Source organism: Emiliania huxleyi (genome assembly GCF_000372725.1).
Source record: "Emiliania huxleyi CCMP1516 unplaced genomic scaffold EMIHUscaffold_40, whole genome shotgun sequence".
Taxonomy (NCBI): Eukaryota; Haptophyta; order Isochrysidales; family Noelaerhabdaceae; genus Emiliania; species Emiliania huxleyi.
The window spans coordinates 572,364-588,003 of record NW_005198965.1 but is presented as its reverse complement, the minus strand read 5'-3'; the positions used below and the strand labels follow the sequence as shown (position 1 = coordinate 588,003).

General features: G+C 69.7%; 4 protein-coding genes across 4 annotated transcripts; 2 read left to right on the top strand and 2 right to left on the bottom strand.

Moving 5' to 3' along the window:
* Window positions 1–1,602: 1,602 nt before the first annotated feature.
* EMIHUDRAFT_209864 (hypothetical protein) lies at window positions 1,603–2,768 on the bottom strand (the record flags this gene model as incomplete). The annotated part of the gene is made up of 2 exons (XM_005770225.1): window positions 1,603–2,477; window positions 2,573–2,768. The coding sequence occupies 2 exons, from the start codon at window positions 2,766–2,768 to the stop codon at window positions 1,603–1,605; spliced, it is 1,071 nt and encodes a 356-aa protein (XP_005770282.1).
* Window positions 2,769–2,819: 51 nt separating this feature from the next.
* EMIHUDRAFT_436330 (hypothetical protein) lies at window positions 2,820–3,724 on the bottom strand. The gene has a single exon (XM_005770224.1). The coding sequence runs from the start codon at window positions 3,662–3,664 to the stop codon at window positions 2,993–2,995; it is 672 nt and encodes a 223-aa protein (XP_005770281.1). The 5' UTR covers window positions 3,665–3,724; the 3' UTR covers window positions 2,820–2,992.
* Window positions 3,725–3,901: 177 nt separating this feature from the next.
* On the top strand, window positions 3,902–10,766 carry EMIHUDRAFT_209862 (hypothetical protein; the record flags this gene model as incomplete). Its single annotated transcript, XM_005770223.1, has 8 exons — window positions 3,902–4,662; window positions 4,946–5,057; window positions 5,274–5,465; window positions 5,622–5,945; window positions 6,129–7,346; window positions 7,425–7,691; window positions 7,764–9,341; window positions 9,711–10,766. The coding sequence occupies 8 exons, from the start codon at window positions 3,902–3,904 to the stop codon at window positions 10,764–10,766; spliced, it is 5,508 nt and encodes a 1,835-aa protein (XP_005770280.1).
* A 3,666-nt stretch (window positions 10,767–14,432) lies between these two features.
* On the top strand, window positions 14,433–14,963 carry EMIHUDRAFT_209858 (hypothetical protein; the record flags this gene model as incomplete). The annotated part of the gene is made up of 1 exon (XM_005770222.1): window positions 14,433–14,963. The coding sequence occupies one exon, from the start codon at window positions 14,433–14,435 to the stop codon at window positions 14,961–14,963; it is 531 nt and encodes a 176-aa protein (XP_005770279.1).
* Between the last annotated feature and the right edge of the window lie 677 nt (window positions 14,964–15,640).

The following is a 15,640-nucleotide window of genomic DNA, read 5'->3' as shown; positions in this document are numbered from 1 at the left end:
ATGACGTGTGAGTGTTAGAGTTGTTTGGGGTATTGCTAAAAATCTCTCTCCGGAACCAACCCTCGGAGACACGGAGACGCTTATGGCCCTGCGACCGCGCACCCCACAGGGCTAGGGCTCTCTAGCCCGCGGCCGGATGCTCGGGCGGCGTCGCGGCTCGCGGGGACGGGTTGCGCGGGTTCCGGGGCCAGCTCTCGGGGTGCGCCTTCTTAGCTCCCCGGCCCTCAGGGATGTGAGCGGCTCTGGGCCGGCGCGGGGCCCCCCGGAGGCACCGTGCGCCGCGCCGCAGTGCGGAAACGGGGCCAACGGGGCTCCGGCTCCGCTAGTCTCAGCTAGCACCGACTTATCGATTAAGTACGGTTAAGTAGAGGGCAGATTTGGAAAGATCTCGAGGAGTACATACAGATAGACCCTCCAACCATCAGAAAACTCCGACCTGATCGGTCGTACTGACCGCCGACAGATCACTCCAGACAGCAGACAGGCCGACGTCTGCACGCGGCCGGCCGGGCGAGAGGCTTGACACGATCCGACCCTGCGACCCTGACGCTGCTGCTCTAGCTATCAGCCATGCACTGCTGACTGCTGCCACAATGTGCGACCTGTGCTGGCCCACTTGGCGGCCTTCCCGGTCAGTGGTGAGGCGCAGTTCAGAGCTGTCGATGGCGCGATGCCGCACTGGTCCCACATTGGTGACACGATACCACCAAGTTTGCCGGTCCAAGAGAGAGGCACCGGCGCTGTCCTGAGAAGGTGCGTGGTCCCTCTTGACTGCCCATGCGCGCGAGGCTGTGTAGGCATAGCCTCGAGAGTGCCAGCAGCCAATCCGAGGTGACGCGCATTGCGTCAGAAGCGTGCACACGATGGAAGGACACCTTCCTACTGGCCGTACGATCAGGTCGTCACTGAATGCTTGATACTAAGGCCGCGAGCTATGCAGGTGATCAATTGTGCATCATGGCACGGTCAGCTGCGCCGACAGGCTGTCGCAAGGCGTGATAGCATGGCCGCAAGTACGCCGAATTCCCATGAAAACAAGTAAAAAACGACAAAAAAGAAAAACAATCCGAAAAAATCGGCGCCTGCGGCGGGCCATGGGACCCCATCTCCCCCCCGCATGGACACCCTCTGGGGCCCCCGCGCCGGCCCAGAGGTGAGCGGTTGCCAACCTCGCACTCCATTGGAGACTCCAACAGCGAACAAGTGAGCTTGGACGGGTCGCTCCCCAACGCCCAAGTGGTACTGGTACGGCACTGGTAGGCTGGTATACAGTACGGTAGGGGTGGACGGTGGTGTAGCTCGCGCAGCAAACTAGAGAATTCAAGTGCTAAAGTATCTCTGTGGTGCTCTCCCGTGATCGCAAGGGCGGGGGCCTGTTCCTTTTTACCCATCTCACACGGTAGAGAGGTGTCCGTTTTATTTATTTATTTATTTGTGGTGCTCTCCCGGCAAAGATGCTCGCGGTAACAAAATAGGCGTCTCTGGAGACTCTGCAGACGCCAAACTATGGTGGAAGGGCGCGTGCGTGCGGTTGGGGGCTCGCTCTCCGCCTACTCCGCGCGGTCATTCACAGACTCGAAGCGTCGCGACACAACTCTCCGCTCAGCCGCGGGCCCACTGCGTGATGTCGAGCAGCGAGCAGTTGAGGCTCCCCTCCGGCAGGCGCACGTTTGCGGTGCGCTCGGCCAGCGAGACGCTCTCCACCACGCCGACCTGGCCCGCCTGCGCGCCCTCCACCACCATGATCAAGCAGCCCGCCTCTGGCTCGGTGGGCAGCAGGTCCGCCTCGCGCGCCGAGATGACTTGCTTGCTCGAGTCGAGCTTGAGCTGCAGCGACTCGGGGTCGCGCGCCGCAACCACCACCGCGGTGCCGCCCCCCCCCTCCGCAGCGCCGCCCAGCACCTTGACCCGCATCCCCTTGCGCGCCCAGCGGGAGGCCGCCGGGCCTGCGCCCCTCCCACCACCACCCGCCGCCGCCGCCGCTGCAGGCTCGCTTGCAGGCACGCGGTGCTCGGGAGGGATGCGCGCCTCGATGGTGCGCGAGAGCGCCTGCGCGCGGAGCCGCTGCTGCGCGGCGGCGATCTCCTCCGCGCTGATGGGCGTCGTGATGGCGGCGGCAGCGGCGACGGCCTTCGCCTTGGCCTTGTCGCGCAGCGCCGCCGCGTTGGCGGAGGCCTCCTCCTCGGACGCCTCTCGCGCGCGCTTCTTCCGGTTGTCGTCGCCGAGCGCCGCGCCGATCAGGCTCCGCGCGAACCGGACGTTCGGCACCGTCGGGCGCTGCTTTTCGGGCACGGGCTGCAGGCCGGGGTACGCCGCCGCCGCAAAGCCGGGCAGAGGCATGCTCAGCGGCGGGCCAGCGGCGGGCAGGTGGCTCCCGCCCGCCGTCTGCAGGTGGCTCGCGCCCGCCGTCTGAAGGTAGACGTCCTGCATCTGCTGTAGCGCACCGTACTGCTGAAGCTGAACCGGGGCCGGCTGGGCTGGGTAAGGCGGGGCGTGCGGCAGACCCACTCCGGGCGCCGGCGGAGGAGCAGCGGAGCAGGAGGCGTGCAGCGCCGCGGGATTCGCCGCCTACGACAGCAAAGGGTGGACAGGTCGAGACGCGCAATGAGTGCCGCAGGTCTCTGAGATGGCGCGGCTTCCTGCAGTGCGGCCAGTCGCGCGGCGGCGGCAGTGTAAGCCGAGCTGTCGCCGGTGCCACCGTCCCGCTCCTTGAGCCGAGCTACTGCCGCCCGCGCAGCGGCGGCGAGGTCGATCTTGCTGGGATCCATGGGTAGTCGAGGCGCGCGGCGCGGCGCGCCCCGTGAAGAAAATTCTCTGTGGGTGGAGCCAAACTGTGTCCCTGGTACGCTCGGCGGAGCCGGTACTATCGCATGGCGGAGCGTTCGAGCAGCGCAACCTCAACAGCAGGGCGAGCCTCGCTCGGAGGCCGGAGTCGTCCCTCAGGCGGCCGCCGGCCGCCGTGCACGTCCGCGGCGGCGTCAAGGCGGCGGCGTCAAGGCGGCGGCGCCGCCGCCTCGCCCTGCGCCTGCTGGTGCGCGCGCAGCCGCTCGGCCTGCTCGGGCTGCCTCGACTCCAGGAAGCGGATCAGGTCGGCGAGCGTGGCGACGCGCACGACGGGCACGCCGAGCGAGCTCTCGACCTGCTGCACCGCCGTCAGCTCCGTGCCGGCGCCCTTCTCCTGCCGGTCGAGCGCGATCACCAGGCCGGCGACCGAGGCGCTGTTGGCGGTGATGATGCCCGCGGCCTCGCGCGCGGCGGTGCCGGCGGTGATGACGTCGTCGACGATCAGCACGCGCTGCTGCGCGAGCGGCGCGCCGACGATGCAGCCGCCCTCCCCGTGGTCCTTCGCCTCCTTCCGGTTGTACGAGCAGGGCACGTCGAGCGAGTGGTGCTCGGAGAGCGCGATGGCGGCGCTCGTGGCGAGCGGGATGCCCTTGTACGCCGGGCCGAAGAGCACGTCGAACTCGAGCCCCGCCTCGGCGATCGCGCGCGCGTAGAAGCGGCCGAGCTTGGCGATGCGCCCGCCGGTGTTGAAGAGGCCGGCGTTGAAGAAGTAGGGGCTCGAGCGGCCCGACTTGAGCGTGAATTCTCCAAAGCGGAGGACCTCGCATTCGACGCAGAACTGGAGAAACTCGTCCTTCCACGACGACTCGGCGGAGGGCATACCGATTGTGCGTTTATGTGGCTTCTGGCTGTCTGGAGGCGGAGAGCAAGCGGAGGGGTGTACCGTTGGCGGGCCGGAGCAGGAAGAAATCGCGCTCTCTGCGTATGATGCCACGAGATCTACCTAGCATAAGGTAAAGAAAAAGCACACAGCAGACCACAGAGGGATGGGAGGAGGACGAAACTCGCGATTTCTTCCGGCGCCGCTCTGTGTGCCAGTCACGAGGACACCACCATCATGGGCTCGACCAAGCGGTCCTCGGAGGCCGCTGACCCGCCCAAGAAGAAGGCCAAGGCGGCCAAGGCGGCCAAGGCGGCGAAGCCGGCAAAGCCGGACAAGCGGGCGGATCCGGAGGAGAAGCCGGCCGCGCCAGAGCCGGCGGCGGAGCCCGTTGCCGACTGGATGGAGGACGAGGAGGCGCCCTTTCCTCGCGGCGGCGGCTCGGCGCTCAGCGCGCTCGAGCGCCGTGAGGTGGCCGCTCGTGCGCGCGAGGATGCCCTCTTCACGGAGGATCAGGAGGAGGACGAGGACGGCGATGAGGCTGTCGGCTCCCTCCGCACGCGGCTGGGCGGCTCCTCGGCGGCGTTGGCGGCGCGGCTCAAGGCGTCCGAGCTGACGCCGGGCACGCTGGCCCTCTGCGCAGTGCGCGAGGTCCACTCGAGCCGCGCCATCCTCTCGCTGCCCGACGGCCATCTCGGGCTCCTCGAGCGGCTCGAGCTCTCGGACGAGCTGCACGCCGAGATCGCGGGCGGCGGCGAGGCGGCGCACCCGCCCGACCTGCGCAAGCTGCTCGCGGTGGGAGAGCTCCTCCCCGCGGTCGTCCTCGCGCCGCCCAAGCCCGCGGGCCACGACACGCCTCGCTCCGGCCGCGGCAGCCGCTCGACGCCTCCCTCGACGGTCTCGACCCGCCTCTCGCGCGTCCAGGCGGCGGCGCTGTCGAGCGGGACGGCGCTACCGCGCGGCGCCCTGCTGTGGGGCGTGCTCAAGTCGGTCGAAGAGTGCGCCGCGCCCGCCGACGCACGCGCCGCACGCGGCTCCACCATCCCTCCCCCGCCGCCCTTGTCGCACCGCCCCCGCCGCCGCCCGGCCAGTGACGAGTCAACCAGATAGGGCAGAACCAGACCGGCGTCTGAACCCGCCTCTCCTTGGTGATACCATCTGGCCCTGAGGCCGAGCCCGTCCCCGACCCGCAGCCCCTCGAACCCCGCGGCCCCACCTCGCACCGTGCTTGTGCCCAAGCTCCGTGGCCGCCGACCGCCCGTCGCGCCCCTCCGGCCGCAGGTATGGGGCCGTCCTCTCCCTCGGCGGCGGGCACACGGGCTTCCTGCACAAGAAGCACTGGGCGGGGCTCGCCGGCGGGTCGGAGGGCAAGCCGCCCCCGCGCTGGCGGCCCGTCCTCCTCGCCGCCCTCGCTTCCACCGACAAGTCGCGCGCGACGGAGCTCGGCGCGCCCGCGGCGGCGGCGCGGCCCATCGGCACGGCGGCGCCGCTCGGCTTCGACGCGCTGGTGCCGGGGCTGCTCGTCAACGCGTCCGTATCCGGCGTGTTTGCCGACGGGCTGCGCGTCACCTTTGCCGGCGGCTTCGACGGCTCCCTCTCCGCCGCGCAGCTCGGCGCCTCCTCCTCGGACGGCTGGACGACGGCGCTGCCGACCGGCACAAAGCTCAAGGCGCGGCTGCTCTGGCTCTCGCCGCAGCGCAAGACGGTGGCGCTGTCGCTGCAGCCGCACCTGACCGGGCTGGAGGCGCGCTTCAAGCCCGGCGCCGAGGCGGGTGAGCGCGTGACTTGCCGCGTGGCGCTGGTTGCCAAGGACGGAGCCGTCCTCACCTGCCGCCGCGCGCCAGCCGGCGAGGAGGGCGAGACGGAGGGCGAGGCGGAGGTGGCGGAGGGCGAGGCGGAGGCCGGCTGGCTGGGCTGGCTCGGCCCGCTCGACGTGGCCGACCTCTCCCCGGGCCAGAAGCCGGCGGATGCGCTCCGCAAGCTCAAGCCGGGCGCCGCCGTCTCCGCCGTCGTCACGGGCGTCGACTGGCTCTCTGGCCGGCTGCGCCTCTCTGCGCGCGCGTCGGTGCTCAAGCGCGCGTCGCCCCCCGTCGCCACCCCCGAGGTGGGCGCCGTGGTGGACGCCACCATCGTCCGGCTCGGCGCGGCGGGCGCGCGGCTGAGGATCGGCGGGCCGGTTGGCGGCTCGCTGAGCGGGCACGCGCCGCGCCACCAGCTTGCCGACGGCAGCCTGCAGAAGCCCGAGGCGCGGCTCGCTGTGGGCAGCACCGTCCGCGCGCTTGTGCTCGCGGCGGGGACGGGCGCCCGCGGCGCGCCGGCCGCGCTGGCGGAAGGCCAGGCCGGCGGTGCGGCGGGCGGCGCCCTCCTGCTCTCGCTCAAGCCTTCGCTGCTCGACTCGCCGCTGCCTCGCATCGCATCGTACGCCGGCGCGGCGGCGGGCGCCTCCTCGCACGGCACCATCGAGGCGGTGCGGCCGACCGCACTCATCGTCGCCTTCCTCAACGGCGTCAAGGGCGTCGTCTTCGGCTCCGAGCTCCGTGCGACGCTCGGCGCGGTCTGGGACTCGGACCCGGCTTCCTGCTACTCGGTCGGGCAGACGGTGGAGGCACGGGTGCTCCGCTCGGAGCCGGCAAAGCGCCGGCTCGTCCTCTCGCTCCTCTCGCACGAGCAGGCGGCGGCCACGCCCGCGCTCACCGGCGTCGGCAACGGCGGCACCGCCAAGGCGGGCGCCGCCGCGCAGTACCCTCCCGGCGCCGCGGTGGCGCTTCGCGCGGGCGACGAGGTGCGTGGCGTCGTCGCCGGCTGGCAGGACCGCGCCGCGCCAAAGGAGGAGGGCGGCGGCGAGGAGGGCGTGTGGGTCGCCCTCTCTGGTGGCGGCGGCGGCCATGGCTGGCTGCCGCTCTCGCAGCTCGGCGATGTGCGGGCGCTCCTCCCGCTCTGGCGTCGCGCGCTGCGGCCAGGCGCCTCGCTGCCTCCGCTCCTCGTGCTCCTCGTGCAGCCAAAGGCGCTCGGCGGCGCCGGCCGCGTGACGCTCACCGCAAAGCCGTCGCTACGCGCGGCGCTTGCGGGCGGCCGCCTCCCAACGGGTCCGGAGCCGCCCCGTGGCGTGCGGCTGCTGTGCGGCTGGGTGGCCAAAGTCAAGCGCGAGGGCGCGTACGTCGGCTTTGCCGGCCCGCTGCGCGGGTTTGCAGCCTCCGCCGACATCTCAGACGCGTCGGAGGACGCGCGTGCGCTCCTGTCGGCCGGCCAGTCGGTGCTCGCCCTCGTGGCGGGCGGCACCGGCGGCAGCCGCGAGCGGACGTTGCAGCTGCAGCTGGGCCACGACGCCCTCGCCGAGGCGGCCAAGGCGGAGGCCGCCGACGGGGTGGCGGAGGCGGCTGCTGTCGCCGGCCTGCCCTCGCGCGCCGGCGCCGAGGGCGCGCCGCTGCTGCCGCTCGCCGCGAGCTTCCTCCGCGAGCGGTGGAGCATCGCGGGTGCGAGGGCAGCCGCCCTCGAGGACGGCGACGAGGGCGACGAGGAGGAGGGACAAAAGGCCAGCGCGGCGGCCGAGAGTGTCGAGGCTGCGCTCGGCTCGGCCCGCGACGCTGCCGCGCCGCTCTCGCTCGAGGCGCTGCGCGCCGTGCGCGTCGGATCCGTCGTCGAGTTGCGGAAGCCGGCCACCAAGCGGGCCTCCGCGGACGGCGTGGCCTACGCCGCGCAGCTTCCTGGCGGCGCCTCCGCCCCGGCCCTCGCGCCCGCCGGCTCGCAAAAGCTCAAGAAGGAGGAGACCGCCCGCGGCGTCGTGCTGGACGTCGACCCGCTGAGCAGCGTGGTGCATGTGTCCACTTCGGACAAGCTCGTCGACGCGCACTCGCCGGGCGGAGAGGGCGGGGAGAGCAGCGGCAAGAAGCGCGCCGCCGCGCCGGTGAGCGCCGCCGCCGACGCGGCGCAGCGGCTGCGTGTCGGCGCCCGCGTCGTTGCCACAGTCGCGCTCTCGCGGCCGGGGCTGCTCGTGCTCAGCCTTCCGAAGCACGGGCACGCGCTCGGCGTCGCCGCGCACCATGCCCTCTGGTCGGGCGCGGGGGCGCGGCCCGAGCTGCTCGCGGCCGAGGCGGCCAAGTACTCGTCTGGCCAAAAGGTGCAGGCGGTCGTGACGTCGCTGCCGTCAGAGGCAGCCGATGGGGGCGCCGCGGCGCCAGAGCCGCTGCAGCTGAGCATGGTGGATGCGCCGCTCGCCGCGGCCGCCGGTGATGCGGCCGTGTCGGAGGGGGGCGTCGGTCCGCTGCGCCGTGCCACCGACGCCCGCCCGGGCGTGCACGCGCTCGCCCGCGTCGCCGACACGTCGACGACGGAGCTGCACGTCCTGCTCGACCGGCGCGGCGCGGTGCGCGGGCGCGTCCACTTCACCGAGCTCGCCGCGCCCGGCCAGCGCGCGAGCTTGCCCTCCGCCTCTCCGGAGGAGCCCGTGCATGTCGTCGTTTTGGGCGGCGGCAAGGCGGCCGACCGGCAGGGCGCCCGCTCCACTGGCCTCGTCGAGTGCACGATGCGGCCGCTCGACGTGGCGGGCGGCGCCATCGCGCCGCGCGTCGCGGCAGCCGACCTCTCCGTCGGCCAGATTGTGCAGGGGTGGGTGCGCGAGGCGACCGGGTCCGCGCTCTGGGTCTGCCTCTCCCACAAGTGCACCGGCCGGGTGGCCGCGCTCGAGGCGTCCGAGGACCCGGCGGTGGTTGCCGACTTGCCAAAGCACTTCTCGTTTGGCGCTCCGGTGACGGTGCGCGTCGTCGCCTTCCAGCCCGCCGGCGGGGAGGAGGGCGGCGAGGGCGAGGGCGAGAAGAAGCGCGGGTCGCGCCTCACGCTCTCGCTCGTGCTCCGGCCTCGGGCCGACGAGCCGGGCGAGCAGCTGCTGCGGGCCGAGGGCGGCGGCGAGGCGTTGGCGGAGCCCGTCGAGGGAAGCATCGTGTCGGTCCAGGTCAAGTCAGTGGCGCCCGGCAAGGGCGCCGACGTCAAGCTCGCCGACGGCGTCGTCGGCCGCGTCCACATCACCGAGGTGGTCGACGCGTGGGAGGCGGACCCGCTTGGCCGGCTGTCAGAGGGGCAGACGGCGCGCGCCGTCGTGCTGCGCTCGCGCACGCAGCGCGGTCGGCCTCTGGCCGACGTCTCGCTGCGCGCGTCGTCGGTCGCGGCGTTTGGCGACGCGCCCGGCGAGCACGCGCGCCCGCTCGAGGCGGCCGAGCTGCAGGAAGGCCAGCTGGTGCGCGGCTACGTCAAGGAGGCGTCGGCCCGCGGCGCGTTTGTCTCGCTCTCGCGTTCGCTCGACGGGTTTGTGCCGCTCCGCCAGATCTCGGACGAGTTCATCGACGAGAAGGGCGTCTCGGCGATGCTCCCGCCCGGCACGCTCGTCGTCGCGCGGGTCGTCAAGCTCGCGAGCGGCGGCGCCAACGCGCTGCCCTCCCTCTCGCTCAAGCGCTCCGACGTGGAGGGCGGCACCATGCGGAAGCGGCTCACCTTCGAGGCGCTACACGCCGGCCGCGCCGTCACCGGGTTTGTGCGCAAGGTGGTCGACTTTGGCGTCTTTGTGCGGCTGCACGGCGGGGGCGAGGGCAAGGGGGCGGAGCGGCTGGACGCGCTCTGCCACTCGAGCGAGGCATCGGACTCGAAGCTGACGGACCTGGCGGCCACCTTCAAGGCGGGCGACGTGGTGCGCGGCGTGATCCTCAAGACGGACGCGGAGAAGCGGCGCATCTCGCTCTCGCTCAAGCCGAGCAGGCTGCGCGAGCTGGCGGGCTCGGACGACGAGGAGGAGGAGGAGGCGGAGAGCGAGGAGGAGGCGGAGGCGGCCGACGGAGAGGAGGCCGACGGCAGCGACAGCGGCGAGAGCGCGGGCGAGGAGAGCGACGAGGAGGACGAGGACGAAGAGGACGAGGGCGAGGACGAGGACGAGGAGGAGGAGATGGACGACAGCGAGGCTGGCGTGGACAGCGACGAGGGGGGCGGCCTCGACGAGGCGGAGGAGGAGGAGGTCAAGCCGCGGGCGCGCGGGGCGGGCAAGCCGACCTCGCTCGCCGAGGCGCTCGGCGGCGAGGACCCGCTCGCCGGGCTGCGCGCGGGGACCGACTTGCCGGGCGGCGGCGGGGTTGCGGGCGGCTTCGACTGGGACGACTTTGGTGGCGCCGCCGGTGCCAGCCGGCGGGATGCGGAGGAGGCGGAGGCGGAGGAGCAGCTCGGGCGGCGCGGCCGGCAGGCCAAGGAGCGCGCCTCGTGGCGCGAGCGCGAGGCGGAGATGCGCGAGCGCGAGGCGCACGTCGCGTCGGGCGAGGCTGCGACCGCCGAGGACTACGAGCGGCTGCTCGTTGGCGAGCCGTCCAACTCGCGGCTGTGGGTGGACTACATGGAGCTGCAGCTCTCGCTCGCCGAGCTGGAGCGCGCGCGCGAGGTTGGCGAGCGCGCGCTGCGCACCATCGAGCTCACGGCCGAGGGCGAGCGCTACAACTTGTGGGCGGCGATGCTGAACCTGGAGAAGCGCTTCGGCGACGAGGAGTCGCTCGCAGCCCTCTTCAAGCGCGCCATCGCGCAGGCGGACCCGATGCGCATCTACCTGCACGTCGCGGCGACGCACGAGCGCGCCGGCGACGCCGAGCTTGCAGACGCGACGTACAACGGCGCGCTCAAGCGCTTCCGGCGCGACAAGCGCGTGTGGCTCGCGTGGCTCGAGGCGATCTTTGCGCAGCGAAAGGATCCCGCGTCGGCCAAGGAGCTGCTGCAGCGCGCCGTCGACTCGCTGAGCACATCGGACCACGTCGACGTCATCTCCAAGTTTGGGCAGCTCGAGTTCCGGCACGGCTCGGCGGAGCGGGGCCGCACCGTCTTTGACGGCGTGCTCTCCTCCTACCCCAAGCGCATCGACGTCTGGTCCGTCTACCTCGACATGGAGCTGAGACGCGGCGAGCCGGGCCCGATCCGTTCGCTGTTTGAGCGCGCCGTCTCGCTCAAGCTCTCCTCCAAGAAGGCGAAGTACTTCTTCAAGCGGTACCTGCAGTACGCCTCCGACGCAGGCGACGCCGCGCTCGTCGAGAAGGTCAAGGCGATGGCCCGCGCATGGGTGGAGCGGGCGACCGAAGCATGAGGGCATGCAGGTTGGAGCACTGTGGCTGTGCCGTGAGAGTTGTGTGCCTGTACGTGTGCACGAGGGGGTGCCCCGCATAAATTTATCCCCGCGCGCCTCTCGTCTGTGAGGTTGTGGGCTGGCTGGCGGGTAGCTTACAGCTTCTCGGTCGCGCTGCTTCTAAACTTCCAGCTTCCGGCATGAACTTCCGCACCGATAGAGAGCCGTCCCCTATACGAGGGACACGCGCGGCGATGGCGACCGATCTCGTCGTCGCGCAGCGTGCAGCGCATGTGCATTGCATTGCCGACAAGCGACATGTGCATGCACAGCATGTGTGCATTTTTTGCACACACAGCACACACACGCATGCAACACACACACGCTCGCAACTATGGCTTTACGGCGTTATTTCACACAGGAGAGGGGGGGGGGGGGGGGCAATTCGTTCATCGCATCGGCAAACTCTTGCAGTGTTTCCGAAACGGCGCGCTCGGGCCTCGCCATTCATCGGCAAACTCTTGCAGTATTGCCCGAAACGGCGCAAGACCCGCTCGGTATGGTCATGGCCCGGGCCTCGCCACTGGCGTTTCTGGCTGCGGTGCTCGCCGCGTCGCAAGCAGAAGTGCTCGGCCTGGATGCCTCGCGCCGACTTCAAGATAGTTTGCAGCAAGCAAGCGGAGTGTCGGGTGTGCAATCTGCGCCATCAAACTCCTTTCGCAGATTGCACACCATGTTTTGCTGCTTCTAGGTAGTGGTTGGATCACGGCGGGCGCAACTTCTGACGGCTCCGAGGGCACCGTGGAGGGCGTTTTTGCAACCACAGAGACCGAGGGGTATGAGTCGGACGTTGAAGACATGGACGACGAGCCGCTCAAGGCCAAGGGCAAGCCACAGGCACCGCGCAGATGAGGGAACGAATACATAGCTTCAACACCTTCTGGTTCGCCCCACATACCCAGCCCCATCGCTCACAAGGCTGGTGTACATCGCAGGATAAGGCAGGCACAACAGGCACAGAGGAGGTTCTGACAGCTGCAGCGACGAGCGACGGCTCTGAGGAGCAGTGAGTAGGGCTCTAAGTGCTCGCCCAGCAATGGCTTTCACTTGTAGAACGTTTGTGCGTGACTGGTCCTGGCACTGGGTGCTCCGGCGCTGGCGCGCAGGACGGGGCTGCCCCAACGATAGAAGCTCTTAGCTGGCCACGCCCCCGTGAGAGTTGATGGCTCTCTTGGCTGATCCTGATGCGCGATGGCCGAAGGCCGATTCGGGGTCGAGTGGCGCGCGATGCCCTACAAACTTACGTTACTCTTTTCTTTTTGAGTTTATCGCACGTTGGTTTTTGCGAGACGGCGTGTCTCTCTCGCACGCGGTCTCGAGCTGTGCCGCCTGTGGAGGGGCGCGGGGGCGGGTCGGGAGACTTATGACTTTCGGTTTCGCACTCGCGACTCGGGTCAGGCACTCTCAGGCTGTGCACAGTGCAAGAGTCGGGACCCCCCGCCCACACTCGTTCTTTTTTTCACCGTTCATCCCAAGGGTCGCGGTTTTTATGTATTTGTTTAGCTCTGCAGTTCGCCGATCCGCGCGCCCCGCCCCCAGCCCAGGCTGCCGCTCCCGGCCGACACTGCGCGACGCCGCGGTCCGCCGCGCCTCCTGCCGCCTCACCCGCTTCACTCGCCGTACGACTCGTCATCGTTGTAGTGGTAGTGGTAGTCGCCCGGCGCCACGAGCAGCACGTCTGGCTGCAGCACGTTCTCGTCGATGAGCCGCTCGACCAGCTCAAGCGGCTTGGAGAGCGGCACGTGCCCGTCCAGCCACTCGCCGAGCACGCGGAGCAGCTCGTCGCGGTGCGGCGCCAGCCGGGCGCGGTAGAGCAGCTCGGTGAAGTAGTCGAGCTCCGAGCCGCCCTCCGCCTCCATCTGCGTCTCCTTGTACGGCGGCGCGCCCGCCTGGCCGATGAGCTCCTCGAGCCGCGCATTGATCCGCACCATGTCCGCCTCCTTCTCCTCGTCGCCGAGCGCGCGCATCGCCTCCTCGTACGCGTCGCCCCACCGGCGCAGGGTCGCCTCCTCGAGCGGCAGCGCCGACGCGTTGGACAGCAGTCGCGTGTGGAACGCCTCCAGCGCCACGCCCAGCGACGAGTCCTCGTCCTCGACGTGGTGGTGGTCGCCGTGGTCGCCGTACCCGTAGTGCGCGTCCTCCTCGCCTGCGCGGTGGATGGGGCGCGGCTCCTCGCCCTCGGCGCGCATCAGCTCGTCGAAGTGCGCCTTCTCGCTCGCCTCCTGCTTGAGCTCGCCCATGATTGCGCTCGAGATGTTGTGCAGCTGGCCCTGCGCCGCGCGCCCCTCCGAGACGACATCGCTCCACAGCCGGTGGATGAGCCCGTCGATCTGCTTGTCAAAGTCGGCCCCGAGCTTGGCGAGGCCGCCCTTGGCGTCGGAGCAGTTGGCCACCTGATCCTCCACCCGCTGCTGGTACTCGCCCACCGCGCGCAGCAGCCACGCGCGGTACGTTGTGAGCACCTTCATGTCGTGCACCTCGTCCTTGAGCCGCTGCTGCAGCATCATCGAGAGGCGCATGACCCGCATGTGCGACGTGTGCTCCTCCTCGCGGTGCTCGCGCGCGTCGTCCACCCGCACCCGCCGCTGCACGTGCACCTCGTACACGGTACAGCAGAGCAGCGTGCTCACGCCCAGAAGCACCGACGCCGCGATGAGCAGCGCCTTGAGCACGACGTTCTGGCGGATGACGTACGCGCGCTCCTTGTCGCCCGCGCCAACCTTGGTGGTGGGCAGCAGCGGGAGGGCGCCGGACACCATTCGAGACCAAGAGTTGTTGGCGCTGACGTCCTGACTGAAAAAGATCTTCCAACTCCCTCGCACAACACTGGGCACGGGACTCGCCAAGCCCCGTCGATGAGTGGTCAGATGGTTAGTGCCCGAGAGCGAGGGGTCCGGGGGGGAGCACAAACATAGGACGCCCAGCCTTGCCCTCGTGCCGCCGAGTGCATATCCTATGCGAGAGAGATCCCCTGTGCCCTGTGCCCAGCCCTCTCCGCGCGGCGATGCGCCCTCCCCCCTCGCTTTTGCAAAATCCTGCAAAGGTGGGGACGTGTCTGTCCTCGACCCAGCCCTAGCTTGGCATGTCCGTTATATTTATTTATTTATTGGGCACGGGACTGGCGCGCACTGGCACTAACACAGGTACACCACGAAGCAATTTGCGCCCCTCGGCCTTTTGCGACCAACGACGTGCCCGACGCCGTCCCGCGGCCGAAAGGAAGAGGCCCGCGCAACCACTTCTGGGACCCGCGGCCGCCGGGCGTGCGGCGGCACAACGAGTCGAACGAACCGAACCAGCGCAGAGCGGCGCGTCTCGCGAGCGCCCGCGGCCGCCACGCCGACGCCGTCCGCGGCCGACGGTGGTCGCGAATCAACGCGGCGCGGTGCAACGAGGCCAAGTCCTTCCATCCAGGCTCCCGCCAGCAGCGCCTCCCGCGGCTTCGTGCCGCTGATCGTTGCGTCGCTTGAGGGGCATATCGCGTGCGTGCGACTCCTCTCGTCACTCGGAGGCAAGAGGGAGGTGGCGCGGCCGTCATGGATCAAACGATGGAGTGCAGAGCGACTCGCCGAGCAGCGAGGGCGCGCTGCTTCTCCTCAGCACAAACCTCGAATATGTCCCCGTCCAATGCCACAGAGCCTCCCCACCCCATCCACCCGTACCTGCAGGCACACCGAGACCCTCTCCTGGCTTCGCTCCTCGCGTGACTGGACGCCGCTCCACCACCTGGAGGAGCTCTCCGCCCAGCGCACGGCGGAGCTCCTACGCGGGGGCGCGAGCGTGCACGCCGGGCTGCCCTCGCCACTCGAGCGGGCGCGTCGCGTTGAAAGCGAGGCGAGCGCACTGGTGCGGCTGGCGGTGGAGCCATGGTCCATTGTGACGCACCGCTTCTTCCCGCCGCATGCGCGGGCGCGCGCGGTGGAGCTGCTGCGGCTCGGCTACCTGCTCGCGTGGTCGCCACCCCTGCGGATGCGGCAGGCGGCGGCCCTCGTCGACGCCTGGCGTGCGCACGTGCTGCCGCACGCTGTCCAGCGCGACGAGGACATGGCCATCAAGCACGAGCCGGCGATGGTCCGCCGCTGGGACCCGTTCGCGGGCCGCTTCAAGGACATCTACACCGGAGGGTTCGCCCTGGACGCGTTTGAGCCGATCGAATGAGCGGAGTCGTGCGGGGGTGTGCGCCGTGTTCTTACAGCCTCTGTCCGCCGTGACCAAGAAAAAATACACGGGGAGACCCGGCGCGAATGAGCGCGGCGTGTGCCCTGTGCTTGCGCCGCACTTTTCTTCTCAACAAAAGGCAGACCGCGCTCTCTCTGGAGCAGGCGCACATCGCCACCAGGGGGGGGGGGCGTGCTTCTCTCCACGCCCCACCCACCCCCTAGCATGTGGTGAAGGGCTAGGAATAGCCGCCAGAGAGCCGATTTTGCCCCCAAAGTGTTGTGAAATCGTGGCTGAAAGTCCAATATCTTGGAGACTCTGACCAGTCTCAAGGCTGCTCATGTACTCGAGTAGCCCAAAGGATGATTTCCCCCTCGAAAACGCTGCGAAATGAGGCGTAAAATCAAGGGCGCGGAGAGTCTGACCACGAGTTTCTGGGGGGGTCCTCGGTCATTACACCCCCGCGATGACTCTGTTTACGTGGGGCTGGGCACCTCCTTCCCCACCCCTCTCCGTTGCATTCTCATGAGCCATTATGCGGCCACTTCTCCCCTCAGAAGGGTCCCGTACCGGCCGTTTATATCGTCTACCTTTTCTTTCCTTTCTTTTCTCCGCTCGTCAAGACTCGTGGGTGTTATGATGTCTCTTTTCGCTCTGTGCCTTTTTGTTTTTCTTTT